The sequence below is a fragment of the Equus przewalskii genome, chromosome 30 (genome assembly GCF_037783145.1).
Source record: "Equus przewalskii isolate Varuska chromosome 30, EquPr2, whole genome shotgun sequence".
Classification (NCBI taxonomy): domain Eukaryota; kingdom Metazoa; phylum Chordata; class Mammalia; order Perissodactyla; family Equidae; genus Equus; species Equus przewalskii.
In genome coordinates, this window is record NC_091860.1 from 20,578,946 (window position 1) to 20,603,677 (window position 24,732).

Genomic DNA, 24,732 nt, shown 5'->3' on the forward strand with positions numbered 1-24,732 from the left:
CTGCCTCCGTCTTCAAAAGCATTATTCTCTTTCAGCAAAATCGCCAGCTGCAAGGCCAGCTGCTCCTTTTCTTCGTGAATCTTCTCTCTCGCTGCTCTTTCAGCGTGAAAGTCAGAACAGTACACCTCCATCTGTTGGAGGGAAAAGAGACAGAAGTTACTACCTGGACGAATGTGGATTCCCTACAGCTCACCTGTTGAGGAGGTGAAGAGGCAGTGCTGCAGCCTGTGACACACCTTGTGAAGAACAGGTACATGTTCCTGCTGGAAGCCAGTGTAATGACCGTGACTTTCCCACTACCTTCAAATAGAAGATCTAAGTTGTGTGTGCGTGTGTCCTTTAAACAGTTAGAACCCAGCAACTACACGGGTACAGGTGGTTTAAATACTATAAGTACCATTAATTCAGTAAAATTCTCTGGTCTGTTTTTTTAAACATAACATTCAGGATTAGCTTAATATAGTAATTGGTTTACTTACTCTGTAAGGCATATTTATGAAGGCTGGCCTTAAGATAAATTTAAAATAAAAATAATAAATAGATGCTATTTCTTGAATTCCAAACATGCGAGGTCCTATTTTGGGTGCCTATATTGACTATCTTATTTCACTTTATCAAAAATCCTGGGACGGGCCAGCTCCGTGGCCGAGTGGTTAAATTCGCGCGCTCCGCTGTGGTGGCCCAGGGTTCAGATCCTGGGCGCGGACATGGCACTGCTCGTCAGGCCACGTTGAGGCAGCATCCCACATCCCACAACTAGAAGGACGTGCAACTAAGATATACAACTGTGTACAGGGGCGGTTTGGGGAGAGAAAGCAGGAAAAAAAAAAAAAAAAAAGGAAGATTGGCAACAGTTGTTAGCCCAGGTGCCAATCTTTAAAAAAAAAAAAGAAAAAAAAATCCTGGGGATGTAGAATTGCTATGCTCATTTTACATTTATACATTTAATGGCTCTTAATCTTGAGGAAATGAGTTAAGTGGTCAAACCAGCATTTGAAGCCAGATTGAAGTCCATATACCATGGATTCTTCCATATACCATGCCACTTCCCACAGTGGTGATAGTCAGCCTCCAAGATGGCTCCACTGATCCTCACCTCTTGGTATTCATACCCCAATGTGGTCCCCTCCCACAGTGAATAGGGCCAACTCACATAACCACTAAGATATTGCAGAAGTGATGGTGTGTAGCTTTGAGGCTAAATCATAAAAGACACTGTGGCTTCTGACTTGCTCTCTCTTGGATCACTTACTGTGGGGGAAGCCAGCTGCGATATCATGAGAGGCACATGGTGAGGAACTGAGGCCTCCCACCCTCCGGGCGTGTGAGTGAGCCATCTTGGAAATGGATCTTCCAGTCCATCTTGGGTACAGCCTCATGAGAGACTCTGAGCCAGAGTCACCCTGCTAATAAGCAGCTCCTGGATTCCTGACCCATAGGCACTGTATGAGATAACAAATGCTTGTGGTTGTTTTAGCTGCTAAATTTGGAGGGTATTTTGTTACATAGAAATAGAAACAGATAAATATGCCATAATCACAATTTCTTCATTTTTATAAAATTATAAAGTAAAAATGAACTACTTAATAGTGAATCGAGCATTATTCTATATTTAAAATTAGGTATTTCTTTGCATATTTAGTGGTTCTAGGATACAAATTTTTATCCATTACCTTTAAGAGTAAAATTAATAAAAATTTAAATATTCTATCACAATTGTAGCTACAAAAAAAAGTATGCAATAAAGAGATTATTTTAGGGGATTTCCTGCCATTTGTGAATGATCCAGCTTATTTTGGTATCACTGATAGATCATGGGCTTTTTTGAGTCAGACCTAAATTTGAATTAGTCTCACTTCTCTCACTTATTAGCTTTGAGCCAGTAAGAATTGGGTCTTTGTTTTATCCATTCCTATATCCCCAGCAGTAAGAGCAGTAAGACCTGACATATGACAGGTGCTCAAAGAGTTGCTGAATGAATGAACAAGAGTATCTATCAAAACAAAACAAATGTCTGTGTACAGAATGTGGCAAAAGTACATGACTACAGTATCAAGAGGTACCCAAACAAAGGAAATGCTATAAAGAGCTCAGTCTGAGAGTCTATTCCTATAGAAATAAAACTAAAGCCATATGTCCAGTCAACCACTTCCATGTTTCACTGGGCCAGCCACTCCAGGCAGCTGGTAATGAGTATGCATAAAGGGAATAATAAACTGTTGACATTGTTATATTAAAAATAATCTGTTTATCAGATTGGAAAACACGTAAAAGAATGATGTAAGGATGTGGGGAAATAGGAGCTCTTGTCCTCTTTTGGAGAGAGAATAATTTTGGGTATGCATTTTTGGAAGACAACTTGGTAATATTTAACTTAAAAACAGGCATATTCACATATCCAATGACCCAACCATTCCATTTCTATATATTACTACAGATTCCACAAGTGCATAATGACATATATACAAGAACCTGCAGTTTAGTATTGTTGCTAATAGGATAAATACTGGTACACCCTCCATGTCCATTAATAGAAGTTAAATCTATCATGGTATTGCACACTTTGGAACACTATGCAACCGTTAAAAACATAACATATTGGCTATGAGCAATAACATGGAGAGATGTCCAAGATATACAATGAGTGAAAAAGTTGTAGTACAAAAGGTATGGTGTGATCTCATTTTTAATTAAGCAAGGAAACAAAATAAAAAGGTTTTCCCCCTTTTTGTGAGTTTACCTCTCAGGCAGGATGTATTCTCACTAATAAATTCTCTTCCAAGTACTCCACCCGCCAGGATCAAGAGTGGGCCCAAACAGTCACAACAAGCCAATCATACATAAATTCTTCCAGAGAACAATAAAAGCATCTTCCTTCACTTGTTTTTATGAGGCCACTAAAACTCACATCAAAACCTGACCAGGACATTAGCAAAAGGAAAATTCTAGGCCAGTCCTACTCAAGAATACGGATACAGAAGTCCTAAGCAAAATAGAAGCCAGCCAAATCCAGCAATATAAACAGAGGATAATTCAAGAAATGCAAAGTCTGTTTAATATTTAAAAAAATCAATGTGATTCACCACATTAACAAATTAAAGGCAAAAGGCATATGATTATCCAATTATATCATCATATGAAGAAAAAACATTTCCTAAATAAAATTCAACATCCACTCAAAATAAAAATTTGGGGCAAACAAGGAAGAGAAGGAAATGTCCTTACTCTGATAAATGATATCTGCAAAAAGCTATAGCAAACACGACATGCTTAACAGTGAAATGTTGAAAGCACTGCCTCTGACACTGGGAGCAAGGCAAGGCTGCCCGCTATCTCCACTGTAACACAACATTGTACTGGGGTCCCAGCCAGTGCAATGAGGAAGAAAGATCAATAACAGAAAGAACTGGAAAGGAAAGAAAGAAACTGTCATTATTTAAATGATACGATTAGCAATGTACAAAGTCCAAGAGAATATTCAGAACTATTGTCAGTATTAAAATATGAGTTGAGCAAGTTTACTGCATAAAAAGTCAATGTATAAAAGTATTGTATTTCTATATAACAGCAAGTGTTAGAAAATGAAGTTTAAAAAAAGATGCTATTTACAATAGTATCATAAAATAAAAAATATCTAGGAATAACCTAATAAAAGATGAGAAAAATATTTACTAAGAACATTCAAAATATTACTGAGAAGAATTAAAGAAGATATGCCACATTCATGGATTGGAAGAGCCAATGTTGTAAAGATGTCAATTTCCCCCAAATTGATTTATATCTATTTAATATAATTCCAATCAAAACCCCAGTAGGTCCAGTAGGTTTTCTGTGTGTGTGGAAAATATTAAGCAGATTCTAAAATGTATATGAAAATGAAAAAGGGAAGGAAAACCTAAGGTCCTCTTGAAGAATATCAGTGAAATAGGAAGACTTACTCTACTGGATATCGAAACTTTTGATGCTTTATAATAAGTTAAGACAGGATGGGACATTGGAGCAAGGATACACAGATAGCTCAATGGAACAGTAGAGAGTCCAGAAACAGACCCATGGGTACAGGGACACGACATATGACAAAGGGCAGCAGAGTACATAAGGAAAGATGGCCTTTTTAACAGATGGTGCCAAGTCAACAGGATATTCATACAGGAAAAAAGTATGAATCTTTACCCTTACCTCACTCCATTCAGAGAAGCTAAGTCCAGACGGTTTCTAGATCTTAACGTAAAAGGCACAACAATAAAACTCTTGGAAGACAACATAGGAGAATATCTTCATGGCCTTCAGGTAGTGAGAGTTTTTTAAACAGGACACAAAAAGTACTAATCATACATGAAAAGACTGACAAATTGGACTACATTAAAATTAAGAACTTTTGTTCATCAAAAGACACCTCTATGAAAGTGAAAAAACTAATCACTGAGTGAATAAACTTACAACAAACATAACTGGCAAGGGCTTGTACTGGAGTATATCAAGAACTATAAAATCACAGAAAAGCCAGCAAACCAGAAGAAAAATGGGCAAAGACTTGGTCAGGCACTTCACAAAAGGGATACCTACAAGGCCAGTAGACATCTGAAAAAGCACTCAATCTCATTAGTCATCAGGGAAATGCAAATTAAATGAGACACCATTATATACCCACCAGAATGGTTAAAAATTAAAGTAACGATACTAATAATACAAGTATAGGTAAGGATGTAGAGCAATGGGAACTCCATCGATGGGCCTGAAAACTGGGACAACCGCTTTGGAAAACCGTTAACCGAGTAACATGCATACTCTCTGAACTAGCAATTCCACTCCTAGGTGTGTACCCAACAGAAATAAATGCACAGGTGAACAGAGAGACATGCACAAGAATGTCCGAGCAACATTAATAACGCCCCAAACTGGAAATAATCCAACTATCTATCAACTGTAGAATGGATACATTCATTGAGCCATACACTTAAAAGGGTCAGTGCACTTTCCACATGTGATATAATTCAATAAAAAAGTTTAAAAAAATATATTGGTGGAAATAATATAAAATCAAAAACCATATTTTAAACACCATCACTTTCCCATTTGAGAATGTAACCAGGGTTGGCCTCACTCAGCTCCTGTTTTGGAATGTCGCTCACCTGAGCCCTAAGAACAGTCATGGTTTCCAGGTCCTCCTCCTGCTTGGCTATGGTCTGCTTCATCTCATCCATCTGAAGCTGCTTGGAGGCCAAGGCCTTCTCTGCCAGTTCCAGTTTTTCATTTACTTCCTGCAGCACCACCTTATCCACTTTTTCTGACTGAAAAAAAGACAAGTTTATTCTAGAAATGGTTTTGAAATAATTCAACCTATTTTAGTAAAATATTAATGAGGGCTTATTTTCCTTAAATGATTGGCTCTAAACTGTTCTGTTAATTAGCAATGATAACTTACTCACAAAGTTGTATTCATTTAACTTATGGCTTGCAAATAATAACTTCCTAATCTAAAACAATAATTACCAAAACAGAAAACACTAAAATAAGGGAAATAATAACAAACTCCGATCTCAGTGAGGTTTAACTTGCTGACACTGCTGTTCTTCCACTCACATTACTCTTACTTTGTGAAATCAGTGGAAAAAGAAGAATCATATTTAAATTAAAAATTTACTAGGTCCTAGAGAGGAATAATATTCTATTAAAAAGTTAAATGAAAAACAAAAAGTATATTTATAAGGATATAAACTCAAAGACCACTTCTAATTCAAAGCTTCCATGGCCTTTCTTATTTATTGCAGGTTTATTGAGGTAAAATTGACAAAACTGTACGATATTTAAAGTGTACAACGTAATTGAAAGGAGTCCCCTCATCGGGTTAATTAATACATCCATCACCTCACATATCTCTCCATGGTGTTTAAATTATCCCACCATGCTGGGCATTATTACTAATTCAAGTTGCAGCCCGTTAAGTCCCGGGTGGCAAGTTCACTGGCAGCAAGCAAGCTGCCCCTAAAATAGTTGCAAGCAGCAAACAGCACAGCACCTCTAGCCCCAGCCAGCAGTCTCATTAAGCACTACTCACACAGGAGCCCAGGCTCTTAGCTCCCCTGCAAATCCACCCGCTGTTAGAAATTCTAAAAGCTTACACCCTGACTGTAGGACAGCAGCACCATCTTGTACACCAAGAACATTATACATACGTGGAACATCAGAAGTTATAAACACTAGACACAAGGAATCAATTATAAACTGAAAAACCACCTTTGAAACTTGAGTTGGTTAAAGATTAACACTACTTTACATATGACATGTTCAATAGTTTCCATTCATTACCAGGCTATGAAAGGAAATTTTGTTTTCTATGAGTACCTCTTTCCTTTGTAGCTCCTCAATCATTTTCAATGCACTGTTGTATTCTTGAAGAAGCCTGTTGTGTGTCAGCTGTAGAGAGGCTAACTTGGACCTATTTAAAAAGAAATTAAAAAATGGAATCTTGGGAAAAAAGTCATAGAAACATACAGTCTTGCCTCCCAACTTTCTTCTGAACACTCAAATAGCAAAATCTTCTCTCCTACCTTTATCATCCCACCACCTACTAGCATTTTGTTACTCTCAAAGAAAACACTTTTTTCCAAAGAATCAAGATAGATTACAAACAATTTTCATAATTTTGTTATAATAAAATTTCAATTTTATCTCCTCAGAAAAGTCTCCTAGTACTCCTTCAAATAAATATGAGAAAATTTTAAAATTTATTCTCGAAACCTCATTCCAACCTGTATAAAAGAACTATCCTGTCTTCTTTTAGGAAGTGACCATCCCATCACGGCCCACTCACTTTTCTTCTTCTGTTTTGGCTTGCTCCATCTTGATTTCTGACCGCATGCTTTCCACTTGTAGCTCTAACTTTCTGTTATTATAAACAAGCTCTTGCTTTTCATTCAATTCTGACGGGGTTGCAGAATTTTTCCTTTCAAGGGCCTGGCATCTAAGAAAGATCAAAATTTCATGAGGATAAACAATGCTCCTTCATTTAGCAGTGGCTTTTAAACAAATCCCAAGATTCTGTAGCAAATACAAAGAATTTTAGGATTGCATTTGTCAAGGATTTAACAGTACAAAATAAAATACCCTCCCTGCTTCTTTACTATAAAAAAGTACAGATCTAAGATCACACAGTTACTGCCCACTTGGAATAATTGTTTTAAATAGTGATGCAAATATATTTTTGTTGTTTAGACACAGACCAAAGCAGTAATTGGCTAAAGGTGCTTTTGATAGAGCAATCCATGGATGTCTGTAATATTTTTAAAAGCTGTGGGTTCTGTTAAGCACAAAGAATATGACTTCTGACAAAGATTCAATAAGGAAAAAGGAAGTGCCCTAGTCCTCTTAAAGATCAGAAAGAAAACTTCAATTTAATAAGTGCACCTATGAACCAATGATAACCATGTGCAAGGCAGTAATGCCAAGCATGTTAAACATTATCTCACTTAGCACGACATTATGAAGTAGGAATTATGACACACATTTTATGAATGATAAAACTGGAGCGCAGAGGGGTTAAATAAATAACTTGCCCGAGGTGATACCATAAATAAGCTGTAGATCCATATTTCAACCTAGGTCTGTTTCTCTAAAGTCCTTAGCTTGAGCTGCTTGCTGTACCAGACTATCATAATACTGTACAGCCTCAGTAGATGTAACTTCAAGGAAACACACACTTGTATATTTTAGTGAAAATATGTGTAGGGGAGGAAGACAAATCCTCTGCCCTCTGGGTCCTTCTGGCTGGGCTATGAATTAAATTGACATGAGACAGAATAACAGGAGAAAATCAAACATAACTTCATAACATATATACATGGGAGAAACTCAGCAAAACTGAGCAACTCCACAAAATGGCCAAGCTGCCAACTTAAATATTATCTTCAGCTAAAGGCAAAGGAGGAAGTTGGGGATAGTGGTTTGGGATTTCAGAGGAGAAGAAGACAATTTACATGGAGACACAAATGCAAATGTTTGTTAAACAGGTTTTGCTGGGCCAGAAATGGGCTTGTTGGTGCCTTCCTATCACACCTATTTCACATTATACTATAGCTGTCTTACGGTGTTAGCTCCTTCCTGGAACAGACCTTCTATGTTAAATTCTTTTAGGCAGTTTAGGGGAAGCTCAAATGTTCTTCCTGAGTCTTCTGAGCCTTTATTATCTCCAGCTCGAAATAATCCACATACCAGGGTGGTGCATCTTGGGGCGGCCTGCCCTGAACCCCATCATATGTTTGCCAACTAATCCGAAGACCAGCATCAACTCAGCTTTCCTACATTTGGGGTAAGTTCTTACATCAAGAGAAACAAACAAATGCAAAATTCTGAATTTATATATGAGCCTTCAGAACTGACTGAAAATGAAAATGTTTTTTCTAACTTAATCTCTCAAGTTCTTGCTCTTTGCAGCTTTCTTTTATGTTTGTCCACATCAAGGTTGTCAGCTCAGTAAGTCACAGGAAATCTGGCTCACTGCTTTTTACAGGTCCTTAGATAGGCCAGGATGCCTAGCAGATGCACCCCAAACAGCAGAATCAGGGTCCCGTGGGCCCATTCCCCCACATCACTACAAGTATTTCATGTTTATATACTAACCTGAAAATTAGTATTTTTTTGAACTTACATTTTAATTGGGTCTCTATTTTTCTTTTAGTCAGTTACACAGTAGGAAAACTATGTTTCTATATAGTAACATATTTGTAAAAATGTACATTTTTTGAAGGAGGAGGAAATTCATCTCTTAGTCTTACTTTTCTTGAAGTCTCTTCTTCATTAGCTCAGCTTCACTGAGTTTTGTATGAGCCTCTTGAAGCTCCTTAAACAGGGTTGTCACCTGAAGGTTCAGTGTTTCCACTTCACTTCCAATCTGTCACACAGGAAAGTCCAAACACACATATGTGATTCGCATCAGAGATTAAATGACCCTCTTTGTGAGAAAAGAGTGTGAACCGTTAGTATTCACTTAAGACAGACTGGTGACTTGATGAAACTTTTGACAATGCCTCAAATATCTTGTATGAAAGGAACGTTTTGGACACGACTCTGTTTCATTACAGAACATTAACTGATCAATTTGGATGCACTTATGATAATGATTTTATCACAATTAAAATTAACCCTGGTTCACAGCGGTGTCAAAGCACAAGCTTCCTTATCCAGCTAACAACTCACTCCCTATTCCGTTGCCAATTTATGTTTCTAATTTACTCAACTCTTTCCACCGTAGCCTTTTCCTTTTTCCTGGTAGCTTCAGAATTTTTATCAGTGAGTTTTTACAGCGCCTTGAAAGTCTCAGTACTTCTCTATTATTGGTTGTTGATTAGTTTTAGTCACATGGTATTGTTAATCTCTTCATCTCAGTTTTCTAAATGTTCTCCATTCTCTTCAAAAGTAGGCAACTCAGCCCAGAGCATAGCATACAGTAGGCATTCAATATATATTTGTTGAATAAGTGAATTAGCTAACGTGAATATTTTATGTAAATGAATTTTGTGTAGGCTCCTGTGGTTCTTATAGCTTTCTGGCTAAATCAACTTTCCCTATGCTTAGGACTCTGTGTTTGCAGGCTCAAAGTCACATCTCTAAGTTACCACAGAACACTGACTATATCAACACAAACCTTTTTCATTCAAACTATTTTATTCAATTGGAATCCAAACTATTCTATTCTAGTGGGATAGAACCAAGATCTTTCAATTCTACCTCACGTTTCTGGGTAAGATCCTCAAAAGATCTCATTATCGAGTGGATAGAATTCCTTTTTCATGTAGTAGGTCTGTTCACTTAGGAATTTAGAAGAAATCAGTCAAGAAGAAATGGGGGGTGATTTCCTAGAATCTCTAGGACAGGAAGACATCTTGCAACAACTTACACTGAATGAAATTCAAATCAAGACAAGGAAATAGGAGAGAAATAGACAATATTCAACACTAAAATTATGTCTATATTTCTACAGCCAGTAACAAATCACAAGACTCGCCTGCAGCTTCTATCCTACTCATGTCCATGGGCTGTGAGAGCAGCCTTAGAATCTTACTACTCACGGTTTCTGTGCTTTTCTCCTCTTCTTTCTCTTTTTCTTTGCTCTCCTCTGTCTGGGTCTCAATTTCAGAACGATAATTGACTTTCTTTTCAAAATATGAAATTCTAAAAAATTGCAGAATGTAGAAAAGTTACTTTCCCTTTGGCTTCAAGAGGAATAACGATCACAGAAGCCCTAAAAATAACATGTTCATAATTTGGATAAAGAATCAGGGGTTTCCAAAATCTCTCCATATTCACTATATTAGCTTTGGTTTTTGCTTTTCATCCTAAAATTGGCTAGAATCGATTGAAGAGATGAATACATACTGAGGAAAAAAGATAGGTATAACTCATCTTGAACACTGAAAAACACTCTGTTTTCATGTAACTTTAATACACAGAAATATTTTTAAAATCTGTGTTTTTGTGTATGCATGTGTGTTACATGAGTGCCTTTGGTGTCCCTTCATGTCAATTCAGCAGAGAAGGAGAGACTTTTCCTTTTTGGACCCACAGAAGTTTACAAGTCCCTGAAAACAAACAAATGTAGCATCATTCCTACCCTGAATCATAACCACATGAAAGCCATCCCAATACAAACAAAACAAAAAGAGAGCTGTGGTTACAGACGGTAGATGGAATATATGCATGTAACCTTTCTTCCGTAGATGTTGGCATGTTGTATTTTCATTTGTTGCCAGGTATTTTTTAATTTCTCCTTTGATTTCTTCATTGATTCAATTGTTCAGTAGCATTTTGTTTAATCTCCACATTGTTGTGCCTTTTTTGATTTTCTTCCTGAAGTTGATTTCTAGTTTCATACCTTTGTAGCCAGAAAAGATGCTTGGTATTATTTTAATCTTCTTAAATTTATTGAGACTTGTTTTGTGGCCTAATATGTGATCAGTCCTGGAGAATGTTCCACGTGCATTTGAAAAGAATCTGTATTCTGCAGTTTTTGGATGGAATGTTCTATACATATCTACCAAGTCCATCTGATCTAATTTGTGGTTTAAGGCCAATGTTTCCCTATTGTTCTTCTGTTTGGATGAGCTATCTGTTGATGTCAGTGGAGTGTTAAAGTCCCCTACTATTATTGTGTTACTATCTATTTCTTCTTTTATGTCTGTTAATCATTGCTTTATATATTTAGGTGCTCGTATATTGGGTGCATAGATATTTACAAGTGTTATATCCTCTTGTTGGATTGTTCCCTTTGTCATTATGTAGTGCTCATTTGTCTCTTGTTACACTTTTTGTTTTAAAGTCTATTTTGTCTGATACAAGTATTGCTGCCATAGCTTTCTTTTCTTTGCCATTTGCATGGAGTAATCTCAACAAAAAGTTAAAAAAAAAAAGAATCAGAATGGCAATGAATTTCTCAGCAATAACACCAGAATCTAGAATACAGTGAAGTAATGCTTTCAAAATTTGGAGGGAAAATTATATCCAATATAGAATTCTATATCTAGCCACACTATCCATTAAGCATAAAGGTAGAGAGATTTTCAGATATGCAGATCTCAGAAAATATACTCCCCTTATATTCTTTCTTAGGAAGTTATTGAAGATATGGTGAGCTCTAGTTGAAAAAACTATTTTTTATCAATGCTCTTTTTTTTTCCCTCCCCAAAGCTCCAGTACACAGTTGTATATCCTAGTTGTAAGTCGTTCTAGTCCTTCTATGTGAGCCACCACCACAGCATGGCAAGTGACAGACAGGTGGTGTGGCTCTGCAACCAGGAAGTGGACCCAAGCCATCAAAATGGTGAGCACCGAACTTTAACCACTGGGCCATCAGGGCGGGCTCAAAAGAATTTCTTTTAAAGAGTAAGAAAGGCACTGGACTCAGGAAACAGGTGATCCAACAGAGGAGAGCTGAAGGAATTCCACAGGATGATCACAAAAGCAGATTCCAAGATGACTGCAACATAGCAGGACCTAGCAAGCCACCAGGCCAGATGCCAGGAGGAAAGTGTTGAAGAAGAGACACTATTAGACTACTCACATGACTGAATGTAACTGGGAGATTTCCTCACTGGGGAAGAGTATGGAGAAACTAATAAGCAAATTTTTAAAAGATAATTATGCATAGAGGTAAAAAAAAGTTGTGAAAAAAAGGAAAAGTGGTCAAGGCATAGAGCACAGCTCAACGGTGAACTGTGTGTGTGTGTGTGTGTGTGTGTGTGTGTGCATAATAATGTAAACACTGAGTAGTGATCTAACCAAATTTCAATATAATCAATTTTAGAGTGGGGGAAGGGAAGAGAAGAAGGGTCCAGAAGCATATGTGTGTGGTGATGATGAGGGGAGTGAAAGACAGTTAAATCCTCAGCCTTCACAGGGGAGGTCAATAGATTACGTTTAAAACAGAAAGAAAATTTTAAGCAGCATTTTAAGCCTGATATATGGAGGGGTAGCAAAAGAACCAGCTAAATATGTCAAAAGTGGTTGTCTAGGAAGCAGGACAAGGAAGTGGGGGGGTTGGTCAAAGAAATACTGTTTTGCCGTAAGAAGCTTGTGGAACAACTGATTCTTTAAAACTATGTGAATGCAACACTGACTTTTAAAAAAGAACTTAGTGATAATAAAAAATAAAACAAACAGCAATGGTATCTGCTGCAAGTTGCCAAACCTAATTGGTACACAGGCACTATTTCCAGGAAAGCACATAAATGGGTGAAGAGCCAGCTGGTGCAGGGTTGAAGGACGGGCCTTTACCACATCACTCACATATGATACAAACTTTTGACCTGCATTTGAATTACAGCTTATCTTAATTTTCCAGGGCAAATTTTCATCTTGGGCTGACTTTTCCCTGCTCCCTCTCAACTTTCCTGGGCCACAGAGTCCCTCTCCTTACTGGCTGTCATTTTAAGTTGGTTTAGAAAATATAAATTACATGAACTATTAATCCTGGCAAACAGTGAAATAAAGACAAATCTACTGCCCCCTCTCCCCACAAATCACCTAAAATGTTTCAGAATAAATTTTTCTCATGATTCATGAAAATGGTTGAAGATTGACCTATTTGAGAAAAAGACAGGTTAGGTCTTGGAATGTGTTTTGATCACATCCTATATAGTGTGTGACAAGCCAGGTTGTGCACGTATCAGTCCTACCTCAGTGAGGAGGAAATCATGATCCTGAAGCCCACATGGAGAACATCAGTCTTGATGGCTAATCACTGACTTGCCAGTTGTTAAATACTGAGAGAAAGCTGGCTCATGAAGGAGAAAATTAATGCTACTGAGAAAGGGACCCTGTTATTTATTTGTGCATTGTTACTATGTTTTCGTATTTTTCAAACAGGCAGGACAAATATTTTACTCCACTAGAATACATGGTACCAGTCTCTGAGAAGTCAAGCTCCAAACTTTTCTAAGGGACAGCAGTAGGATATGGGGTAAAAACCTAGATTTACAGACACCACGCCTTTTTCACCTTTGAAAAAAGCTGACCATCAAATAAGTCGTTGGACAAATGCCAATGAGTCTTCCAGGTTAACCCCAATCTGAATAAATAGTTTATGTTTCAGATTTTAAGAACAGATCTTCCTATAGTTAAAAATTTAAACTGCTGCAGTTAGAAAGTGCTTCTTACAGTGCTATACTTTTAAGGTTAATGAGTCATTTATAATGTCTGAGAGAATTAATTATGTCATAATATATTCACGATTTAATGTTGCAATCACTGGAACCCTAAAACTATTACATAACTTCCTCCATGTCTTAGATGGTTTAGCACTTTGCATTTCTAAAAAGTGCATTCGCAAATAGAAATTCATTGACTTCACAACTCTATAAGGTAGATAAATTTTATGCCAAAGTGTGTGTGTGTGTGTGTGTGTGTGTGTGTGTCATATTCTCTGAGGCCAGTAATACCCTTATACTAAAACCAGATGAAGACATCACAAGAAAACTATAGACCAATATCCCTTATGAATACAGCTAATCCCTAACAAAACACTACAATCCAAACTAGCAACATATAAAAAGGATTATACACCAAGTGAGTTTTATTCAGTGAATAAAAAGTGAGGTTTATCAAGAATAAAACGTTGGTTTAACATCTGAAAATCAATGTAATACAGCATATTAATAAACCCATTCAATTAAAAAACCCATATGATCATCTCCACAAACAGAAAAAGTATTTAACAAATCCAAAACCCTTTCCAGATAAAAATTGCAACAGACTAGAACTAGAAGGGAGCTTCTCAGCCTGATAAAAGCATCTATGAAAAACCTACAGCTAACCATACTTATGTTAAAAGACTGAAAACTTTCCCCTGAAGATTAAGAACAAGACAAGGATGTCTGCTCTCTCCACTTTTATTTAACATTGTACTGGAAGTTCTTGCCAAAGCCATCAGGCAAGAAAAAGAACTAAAAGGTATCCTCGGTGGTATGGAAAAAGCCAAACTATCTCTATTTGCAGATGACATGATCTTGCATATAGAAAATCCTAAGGAATCCACTAAAAAAAAATTATTAGTGCTAGTAAATGAGTTCATAAGGTTGCAGGCTACAAGATTAATTTACAAAAATCAGTTGTAGTTCTATACACTAGCAATGAATAATCCAAAAATGAAATAAGGAAGACAATTTCATGTATAATAGCACCAAAAAGAATACAATACATAGGAGTAAATTTTTAAAAAGAAGTGCAAGACCTGTATTCTGAAAACTCCAAAACATCATTGAAGGAAATTAAAGATGACCTAAATAAATGGAAAGATACCCCATGTTCATGGATCAGAAGACTTAATATTGTTAAGATGGCAATGCTCCCCAAACTGATCTCCAGGTTCAATGCAATCCCAACTTATTTTTTTCAGAAAGTAACAAGCTTATTCTAAAATTCATATAGACAAACAAGGGACCCAGAAGAGACAAAACAATCTTTTAAAAGAAGAACAAAGCTGAAGGACTTACTTGTTCTGATTTCAAAATTTACTACAAAACTATAGTAATGAAGATAATAAAGTACTGGATAAAGACAGATCAATGGAATAAGATTGAGGGTTTGGAAATTAACCTTTATATTTATGGTCAAGTGATTTACAGCAAGGGGGCCAAGACAATTCAATGAGGGAAGGAATAGTCTTTTCAACAAATGGTACTGAGACAACTGGATTCCACATATGCAAGAATGAAGTTGGACCCTTACCTTACACCATACACAAAAATGAACTTAAAATGGATTAAAGACTTAAATGTAAAAGCTAAAACTCTAAAACTTTTAAGAGAAAACATAGGAGTGAATCTTTGTGACCTTGGGTTAGGAAATGGTTTCTTAGATACAATACCAAAAGCACAAATGACGAAAGAAAAAAATAGATAAATTGGGCTACATCAAAATTTTAAAAAATTGTGTTGCAAACGATATCATCAAGGAAGTGCAAAAATAATCCATAGAATTGGAGAAAATATTTGCACATCATATATCTCATAAAAGACTTGCATCCAAAATATACAGTGAACTCTTATAATTCAATAATAAAAGACAACCCAATATTTTTGAATGGGCAAAGGATTTGAATAGATATTTCTTTAAAGAAGATAACATGAAAAGACGCTCAACATTATATAGTCATTAAGGAAATAAAATAAAAACCACAATGAGATACCACTCCACATCCACAAGACTGGCTATATCCAGAAAGACAGACAATAACAAGTGTTGGTGAGGATGTGGAGAAAGTAGAACGCTCATCCATTGCTGGTGGGAATGTAAAGTAGTGCAGCCACTGTGGAAAATGGTTTGGTAGTTCCTCAAAATATTAAACATAGAGTTACCATATGACCCAGCAATTTCATTCGTAAGTATATACCCCAGAGAATTAAAAAGATGTGTCCACACAAAAAACTGTGCATGAATGTTTAGAGTAAGCATTATTCATAATAGTCAAAAAGTGAGAACAACCTAAATGTCCAGCAACTGATGAACAGGTAAATAAAATATTATCTAGTTAAATAATGGAATGTTATTCAGCAACAAAAAGGGAAGAACTGGTATATGCTACAACATGGATGAACCTCGAAAACATGCTACATAAAGAAGCAAATCACAAAACATCACATATTATATGATTCCATTTATATGAAATGTCCAGAATAGGTAAGTCAATAGAAACAGAGAGAAAGTTACTGGGAGAAAGGGGGAATGAGTGCTAATGGGTATTGAGTTTCTTATTTGGGAGAAAAAATGTTCTAAAATTATATTGTGGTAATAGTTAAAATAACACTGTGAATATTTTAAAAATCACTGAAATGTACACTTTGAATGGATTGCATGCTATCTTAATTAGATCTCAATGAAACTGTTAAAAAATATGCATCTTTCAAGTCATCTATTTCATACCTTTCTTTGGCTTCTTTGAGGGCAATTTCAAGTTTCTCCACCTTCTGGTTTCCTTCCCTCAGACAAAGCATGAGCTGGCTCACAGTTAATTCCTCAAACTCCAAATAATTTCTGGTACCTTCTGCAGATTTGCTCCTACATCAAGACAGTATAAAGGTTAAAAAGTTTTCATTAGAAAATGAAAATGTCAAAGTCTAAGAATGGAGCAGCCCAATGTAACTAGAACCAACTTAAAGGAACCGTTTTCCAGAAGATTCTCCAATTAATTCCCATTTACTGACCGAGCACAACTGGCCCTGCAACCCCCAGGGCCACAGTCCTCCTGCTTTCCAGGGAAGGAGTGGGGACTAATGGGTAAGCTCGCCTTACAGTGCACAAACTCACCTCCTACAATGGTCACCGTGCCCACGACACGAGACCACAGGACCCACGAAAACAGTGGAGCAGAGGGAGCCTGCTTTTCGGTGCTTGGCTTTCCTAGAGAACTAGTCTCAAAAGAGCATGGCAGCCAGATGCAGTACACAAGCACGCGTGCTGCCTATGGCGACACGCAGACCACTGCCTTTCCTCTAATGCGACACAAATCATCACATTCTTAAGAATATCATTTTCATTTTTGGTTTCAAATTATTAGAGCAGAGAAATGTAGGCACTGTTGATGTGTCAAACATTCTTCTCAAGTTCAGACTCTGATTAAATCAAGACGCATTTCAAGGACAACAAACAAAACCAAGACCGCTGCTACAATAACTAAACGTTCCGGATGATTCTAAACATTCCTATGCTGGTGCTAATGGCAGCTACTCTTTCAGTTATCTACTGAAGTGCAGAGTCTAATAAAGCCCAGTTCCCCAAATGCAAGGTTCAAACTCAAAACCCAGAAACCAACCTCTGACTCCTTATGATACTTTCAAACGGTGAAGAAGCTGCTATTAAACAAGAGCCATGTGGCTTAAAAGAGGAAGTGGTCTTTGCGTGTGGAGATGAATGAGGAGGAAGTGGTCTGGAAATTTCAAACAGGGCTTTCTTCCTTCCCACCACATTCAGGAAAGTCTTTTAATATTAAAGAAGCAATCTGGGGGAAAGCTGAGCAATTTCTGACTAAAAAAGGGAATAATTTTCACTTATACCAACAGCCCTGTTTGATGAAAGAATATTATCTAGTACTTATTTTCTCACTTATACCAAGGCCTGGGAGCATAACTGAAAGAAAATAACAACCCATTTTCATGTTTTATAAGTAGATTCATCAAGTTATAGAAAAAAAGATATTAAAGGCTTATGAGGGAAGAGATGCTGAGAGGAATGTTCCGGTAACTGTCTCTGTTAAGTAGACTCACACAGTAGTAAGCCACTTGCAGAGGACGAGCCAACAGCCCTTTCTAGGTGAGTGCTACCTGCTGAGGCCCAGGCGCCCAGTTCCTCTACCATCTCCTCCTCAAAGTCCCCCCACCATTTAAGATGTCCATTTCCTAACACATACTTGGGACAGGTCAACTTGAGACTCCACAGGGAAGACATCTGGCACTTTCGAGCAACACCCAAGTGACTCAGAGCAATAACTGGCCTTGTTATAGGAGTCACCTTGGCTTGTACTCGGGAATGAACAGGGCAGAGAAAATGGAAACATCCCACTTATCAAGCGGGCAGCCTGGTCCAGGTCAAACAGTGATGAACAAATGAGGAACCAGGGGTCTTTGGACTGAGAACAAGTGTGTTTTCACTTCTCATCTGATGGAGATGAAACACCTCTAAAGGGAGCAGTGAGGGTTAGCTAGCCTACAAAGGCACCACATATCATTTTTATTCTCTTCCAGTTTCGGCTGCAACATTAAATAGCATTCAAACCAAACATTCTTGAAAGGCCCTCATATAAGTGAATAAGCAGTGACTTTTCAGCCCCCCATGTTTGACCTCCCAGTAGCCAGCTGAAAGTGACAAGACTGCCCAGTCTGTCTGTCTGGCAGCCCTAGCCTTTCTTCACATACATGTCAATAGACTCAGTTCTTGTGCGCCCAGGACGAGTCTTGAATTCTTTCATTGCCACATCTGCTTCTCCTTCCTGTAAAAGCAAAAATGAGAGGGATTTAACACATATGTCTGCAAGACAAATTCTTTATCAAAAGAGAAAAAAGCAAAAGATCAAGAATTTTGATGACTTGGAACCCACGGAACCCACCAAACATTTAAATATGAAATGTACTCAAATGGAATGGAAATTTACCCTTCCTCACCCCACACACCCTGTCAGGATTATAAATGTCTCGACAAGGCGTGAAGTTCAGTCTCCTCTCATTCAGCACAGTCAACCTGATCCCATAAACACGAAAACATATCTCCTGTCTCTCGGTGGCACTTCCCTCCTTTCCTAGGTTAATAAGGTCACACAGAACTAGTGACAACTCCACATACCTTTCTGTACAGTCCATGAAAACACAAAATGCCAGAGCTTGCAGAAGCAAAGTCGAAAAAGAGGCCATTTTCTGTGGGCGAGGCTCACAAAGCACAAAGTTGGCTCCTGTTAGAAGTTTGTACGCGTCTTGGGCCATTTAAGGAACAAGGAGACTAAGACCACGTCAATGATTTGAAAGACATTTATATTCTAATGAGCTACTAGGAAAATCTTCAAAAAAATGAACCAAGATGGTCCCAGATAATTTGGGTTGTGTACGTTCTTCCTAAATCTTGGGCAGTGTTTTCTAATTCACAAAAGCAAAGCAAGAAAAACTTGTTTACATTAAAAGTAACTGTCAACCATCGGTGAGGGAGAATAGAAAGCTAACCACGCACCCCGAAGAACAGCCTCATTTGGGAACTTCTGATATGCTCTTTGGGCCTCCTGAATTTTATCAGTTATTTGCAGAAGGTTAAAGCTCTTTGACCAAATTTGTGTTTCATAATCTTTGGTCATTTGCAGAAAGGGTACTCTGGCAAAGTGTGCTTTTCAGTTGGTATTTTAATTCTCTTCATTTTAGCCACTATTCACGCATCCAAAATTTATTAGAGGCATGGATGGCAAAGGTTATTAAGAGCTATTTTCCAACTCTGATCATCTTGAGTGCAGCAAGTGAAGCAGAAAGTACAGAAAGTCATACAGGAATACTTCAGACACATTCAGGAGTTCAGCTTTTTGCAAGCTGCTCCCCAACACTTATCTACAAGGTCCATTTTTCTCTTTCGGAGACGCAACTAATCAGTTATCCTTTGTCAGATGTGCACTTTGACAAAGCCAAAATGACAATGTACATTACAGGATTTTATCCTGCTGTGTTTTTCTCCCTCACTATTCAATATTTTTCAGTAGCAATGAAGGGAAGGTCCCTCCATCTACCTGCTCTGCCCTCAGTAGGACTACACGCACACCCACATACAGCCATAACAGACACTTCACACGTGCTTAGGGATGGGTCAGCACATGCCACCTCACTTAGCTCCCTCTGTTTTGGGGTGCACAAAATTTGAGTTTGATGGCACTGGCTTCAAACTGGGTTCTCAGAGATTCCCGCACAGTTGTCGTTAGAAGAGAGGGAGAAGACAAGACACTCCCCCAACCTACAACCAGAGCAGCTCTGCTCTTTCTTCTCTCCACTTCTTATTTTTAATAAACCGTGGTTCCTTATAAGACTCTGTTTGAAAAGAAGGTTCTATTATTAAAAAGTGTTTTAAAGCCATTAGTTTATGGCTTCCGATCACGATTCTGCTCACCTAAGTGAAATGCTGAACACAGCTTTGAGACCTGGTCTGGGAAAGTTTATACTTTTTTTTTTTTAGGCGAGTCACAAAATGTCTGATTTTGCAGGACATACTGGAAAAGTAAAGGTATCTCTTTTGTCATAAAAGGCAATCGGTATTTTTCTATTTCATCTATGATAATCCTTATGAGCATTATGGTATACTTCATAAACAAGAGCCAATTTATCTTGGCTACACTGAAATTTACCCACTATTGGGCTTCCCTGTGTTGAAAGGAAACGGTGGTATTTAGACCAACTGTTGAGGTGAGGTTTTGTCCTTTTCTTAAAACAAAACCGAAACCAAAAGACTTACAGCCATCCTAATTTCAACAAAGGAGTCTTCAGAGGGGCCGCTTGAGTTCAGCTTGAGTTGCAGTTCAGACACAATGCCCAGCAGATCTGCCTTTTCAGCTTGAAGGCGTGCCACCTGGGTCTTCAGCTGTTCCATTTCCTGTTCTGCTTCTGCCTTGGGGACCTTGGGGTCCCCAGTGGGGTCCTGAAAATGAGGAGGAACAAAGTGAATTAATGAATCAAACTAAAGACCGGCTATCAAACTCGAGTGCCCCCACAACGATTGGCAAGACAGCTCTACTTTATGGTAGAAAATTCTAGCTTTCCCTTGGCAATTTATTTTGACATAACATTTAAAATGGAAGCTTTTACATCAGCTTACTGTATTCAAATAATAGAAAATTAAAATAACTTCATTACAAGAAAGAAAGGCTTCCTCAGCATGCTAGAATAATCTGGTATCATGAAAATAACCAACCAGACTTGGTAAGACTTGTACATTGTAGTCCAAAATCCCAGAAAATAAGGACAAAAAGCTGCCACAACTCAAGGTCTTCCCTTTATTTTTCTCCCCACAAATGCACACCCACTGCCCCTCTCTATAGACTTGTCATGTCTACTTAGAAGTCAAAGCACCAAGGACACGACTTGGTACAGTAAAGGCAAAACACAATGAAAGGTCCAAAATTCTCCCAGTACACAATCTGGTTGTGGTAATATTCTATGTTGGTGTTTTAAGGTTGCTAAAATCAGTCTGGTGAGAAATAAAAAAACAGAAAATTCAGAGGCTGGTACCAAAAGTAAAAAAACTAAACTTCAACCTATATAAATATTAATATTTCACCACTGTTAAGTATGTGTTGTGTTCATCCTGTTGCAATTACTGCATATGACTAAGTCACAAGAGAAAGACTCTGTTCAGACGTGTGGTTTTACTTGGGACTAGAGAAAACAGATTCTAGTCCACATTCTGCTTGTCACTGTGTGTGTCGCCTCGAGCAGATTCACTTAATGTCTTGCCCTCAGTTTTCTTGGTTTGGAAAGAAAGACAAGGCACCACATGGTCTCTGTGGTCTCCTCAGCCGTGACCTTCTAGGCCTGTCTGATTTCCTCCTCAGGAAACCTTCACTGCTTTCATGGGCCCGGCACCACCAGAAATATATGCACTTGAGATTATCAGAGATTGCAACACATTAGAAAATTGACATACACACACTCCCCCCTCTCTGTGAAAGACTTCCCAAGGAATGGTAAACAGGCCCAAAGGCTCATAGTAGAATCAAAAGGTATCAGAAAGGCATGCAAATGGACCATAAATCAGCTAGTCTGGGGAATATTAAAAAGTGAGGGGTGGGTATGAACTTGCAGCACAAAGTGCCCGTCACCAGGGAGAGCATGCTCTTCCTTCACGTGGGACATTCTTGTGCTAGGACACTACCACAGGCCTTAGAGAAAAGCACTCATTGTGAAACTGAAGAGTCAGTTCTGCAAGGAAAGGTTAAAGCCTGTGCAATCTCTCTTAGTTATGACTCATACCAAAGAAACAGGAATTTAAAGGAATGGAAACCTAAAAGGAAAAGTACTACTTAGCCTGAACCAGGAAGCAAGCAGCCCTGGTTCAGCGCAAGACTTTGCCCTGTTAGGAATCTCCACGTTTACCCTCCTGCCCTCCCTGAGGACATTTGGTAGATGGATTTTTAAAAACCACCTTGGCATAAGGGTAAAAAATAAGAGTTTTGAATAATAAGAGTTTTATATCCCTGTCTGAGGACCAGGGATATAAGGCCATGACACTAGCATCTTGGACCGTCAGGTTAATTTTCTTTTTCACAATTGTGAGGATCTCTCCACTATCCTTGGGAAACTATGAATCTACATATGTGGCCACAAAACGTCTTGTAAGATAACACTTTCAATTTCTCTTCATTTTACTACTGAGACTCCTTCTATTGCCTTCCTGGACTAGAACTCCCATGGTTTGTGGTCTGGGATCTCAACCCCAACTCCATTATTTGTTAGGTCTTTCATCACTTTTGAGGACTTACCATGGACCTTTGAGCAAGAAAACTACTTCTCTGCCTTTTTGTGTACTTGTATAATGTCTCTATGCTCATGTCCTGGAAATGCTCCCAGGTTTTATATTCCAAGAAGCAAAGTCTATCTAACGACCTTTGCCTAGCAATCTGTAATTAAAAGTTAAAAGTACTCTTTAGAGATCATTATAATATGTAATTCAGTGAAATCGGACAGAACCATTAATGCCTCAGCCTCACCCTGAGGATCGGAAGGCAGATGTGCAAAGGAAATTCCCTACTCCCTTCCCTTACGTGACAGAGAACACATGAGAGGGCCTGATGGCTTGGGGGAACTCCCTGTAGAGACAGCAGCCAAGATGGGCCAGCACGAGTGAGAAAAGTCTGAGGCCTTGAGAGCTTTACTAAGTCAGGAATATGAGGGCCTAAATTTTATCAAATCACCTCAAATGGTCCAAGAAACAAAAATTAAAGAAGAGGAAGGGAGGCAAGGGGCGGACCTGGGAGGCACAGTTGTGGAAGAGAAAGCTGATGACCAAGGGCTTTAGAGTCATAAGTGTTTCTTTGTCCCAAGGACTCATTTCTGAGTCCTGCTTGCAGCTTGCTTCAACAGATCATCTGCATTGAAAGAAGCTGCCCAAAGCTCCAGCTTCCCATCTCAACTTCTTCCAATACTGGGACCTTTTAGGAAAACCTACAGGTAGACTATCTCAAACAGACAAATTGCTTCCGGAAGCTTCCTTTTTGGCTTCAATGTGCTAGGCCCCAGCAGGCTAAAGCCAACTGTCAGCTCACATCCCAAAATCCAAGGAAATAAAAGAATGTAAGATATTTTCTCCCAGAGACTAGAAAATTACTCATATATCTCAGGTAATCACTTCTTCATAGTATTCTACATCAAAAATATTTAGACAATGAGAGATTTCTCCCAAAGAAGTGATTGAATGCTCTTTGAACTGTAACACAAGTTGAAGCATCAGATGTGATAAATCTCAACAATGAAACATTTCCAATACAAATATAAATTTATTTAAGTGGAATGTTTTTAGTGTCCCATGAGCAGGAGGTGATGAGTAAGATTGTTGATGTAAACTATGACATTTTTCTAAACAACTTTTCATTCTTTAGATTATTCTAGATCATCCCCTTTTCATTATGTTCTTTCCATTTCATTTCTTTGTTGCATTCTTTACACATTCAAGAAATTAGAGATCAAGAAAATTCAAGGTAGGGGCTGGCCCCGTGGCCGAGTGGTTAAGTTCGTGCGCTCCGCTGCAGGCGGCCCAGTGTTTCGTTGGTTCGAATCCTGGGCGCGGACATGGCACTGCTCGTCAGACCACGCTGAGGCAGCGTCCCACATGCCACAACTAGAAGAACCCACAACGAAGAATACACAACTATGTACCGGGGGGCTTTGGGGAGAAAAAGGAAAAAATAAAAAAAATCTTTAAAAAAAAAAAAACAAAACAAAAAAAAAAAAACAAAAACAACCCATTTAAAAAAAAAAAAAAAAAAAGAAAATTCAAGGTAAAGTCTCAAGAAAAATCGCTGATATCCGGGATTACATCCTCCCTGAATCAACCCAGTGCTCCATCCTCCAAAAGAGCGGCTAAGTTCCAGGTTTGGAAGAAAATGAACAGATGTCCATCTCAACAAATAATCCCCAGTGCGCCTTAGAGTATGGGCAGAGGCTTCAAATGTGTTCTGATTTGATTTTTCACTAACGTCTTTGACACCCACTCTTGGGGGTAAGCACATTTCCCAGGTTCTTTGGGTCAACAAAAAGGTGGCAACCCTATACAGCCTTGTATCACAACATGCCATTTGTCAAACCATTTTTCAAAAGTAAATGTAAAGTGAGGAATCTATTTTAGACTGAGAGAAAAGACAAGGTCAATAAGTAAAAATTATGAGTAATACTGGATTTTTTTAAATGTAATTTTCTATCAAAGACATAAACTGAAAACTAACACTTGGATGATTCTAGGCAGAAGTCCTTCTGCACCATTTATAATGAATATAAAATATTGATTTATAACCAATACAACATTCTTTTGACTATAATCAATGTGGTCAAAGCTTTATAAATTTCTTTCCCCCAACAGAGATTATACATGACCTTTAAAACTGCAACCAATTTTCTCAGCAAGAACACTTCTTTCAAGATAACGCAAAACACTCATCTAGCCTGAACCATGAAAAGTTTGGATCTAGAACCCTAGACAAATAAGATTCCACTACAAATATTAATAAAAATAAAA

At 38.0% G+C, this 24,732-nt stretch overlaps 1 protein-coding gene and 1 long non-coding RNA gene across 7 annotated transcripts in view; one reads left to right on the top strand and one right to left on the bottom strand.

Annotated features, from left to right (window-relative positions):
- The window catches only part of OPTN (optineurin), a 34,938-nt gene that overhangs the window by 5,860 nt on the left and 4,346 nt on the right, over window positions 1–24,732 (bottom strand). For 3 of the 5 annotated variants that reach the window (XM_070601226.1, XM_070601227.1, XM_070601228.1), the window contains 9 exons: window positions 20,461–20,643; window positions 18,402–18,475; window positions 16,414–16,548; window positions 10,068–10,170; window positions 8,775–8,890; window positions 6,815–6,964; window positions 6,346–6,439; window positions 5,133–5,291; window positions 1–131 (listed from right to left, as the gene is read on the bottom strand). In XM_070601226.1, coding sequence (XP_070457327.1) covers window positions 1–131; window positions 5,133–5,291; window positions 6,346–6,439; window positions 6,815–6,964; window positions 8,775–8,890; window positions 10,068–10,170; window positions 16,414–16,548; window positions 18,402–18,475; window positions 20,461–20,643 — 1,145 coding nt within the window. Of the gene's footprint in view, window positions 1,443–5,132; window positions 5,292–6,345; window positions 6,440–6,814; window positions 6,965–8,774; window positions 8,891–10,067; window positions 10,171–16,413; window positions 16,549–18,401; window positions 18,476–20,460; window positions 20,644–24,732 lie in introns of all 5 variants that reach the window. The other 2 variants (XR_011535032.1, XR_011535033.1) reach the window with 1 other exon arrangement.
- On the top strand, window positions 36–24,125 carry LOC139080491 (uncharacterized). 2 transcript variants are annotated; one of them, XR_011535038.1, is made up of 4 exons: window positions 36–250; window positions 8,193–8,308; window positions 23,674–23,698; window positions 23,999–24,125. It is a non-coding gene; the product is annotated as an uncharacterized lncRNA (long non-coding RNA). The 2 variants fall into 2 exon arrangements; XR_011535037.1 differs by lacking the exons at window positions 23,674–23,698; window positions 23,999–24,125 and adding an exon at window positions 11,683–12,651.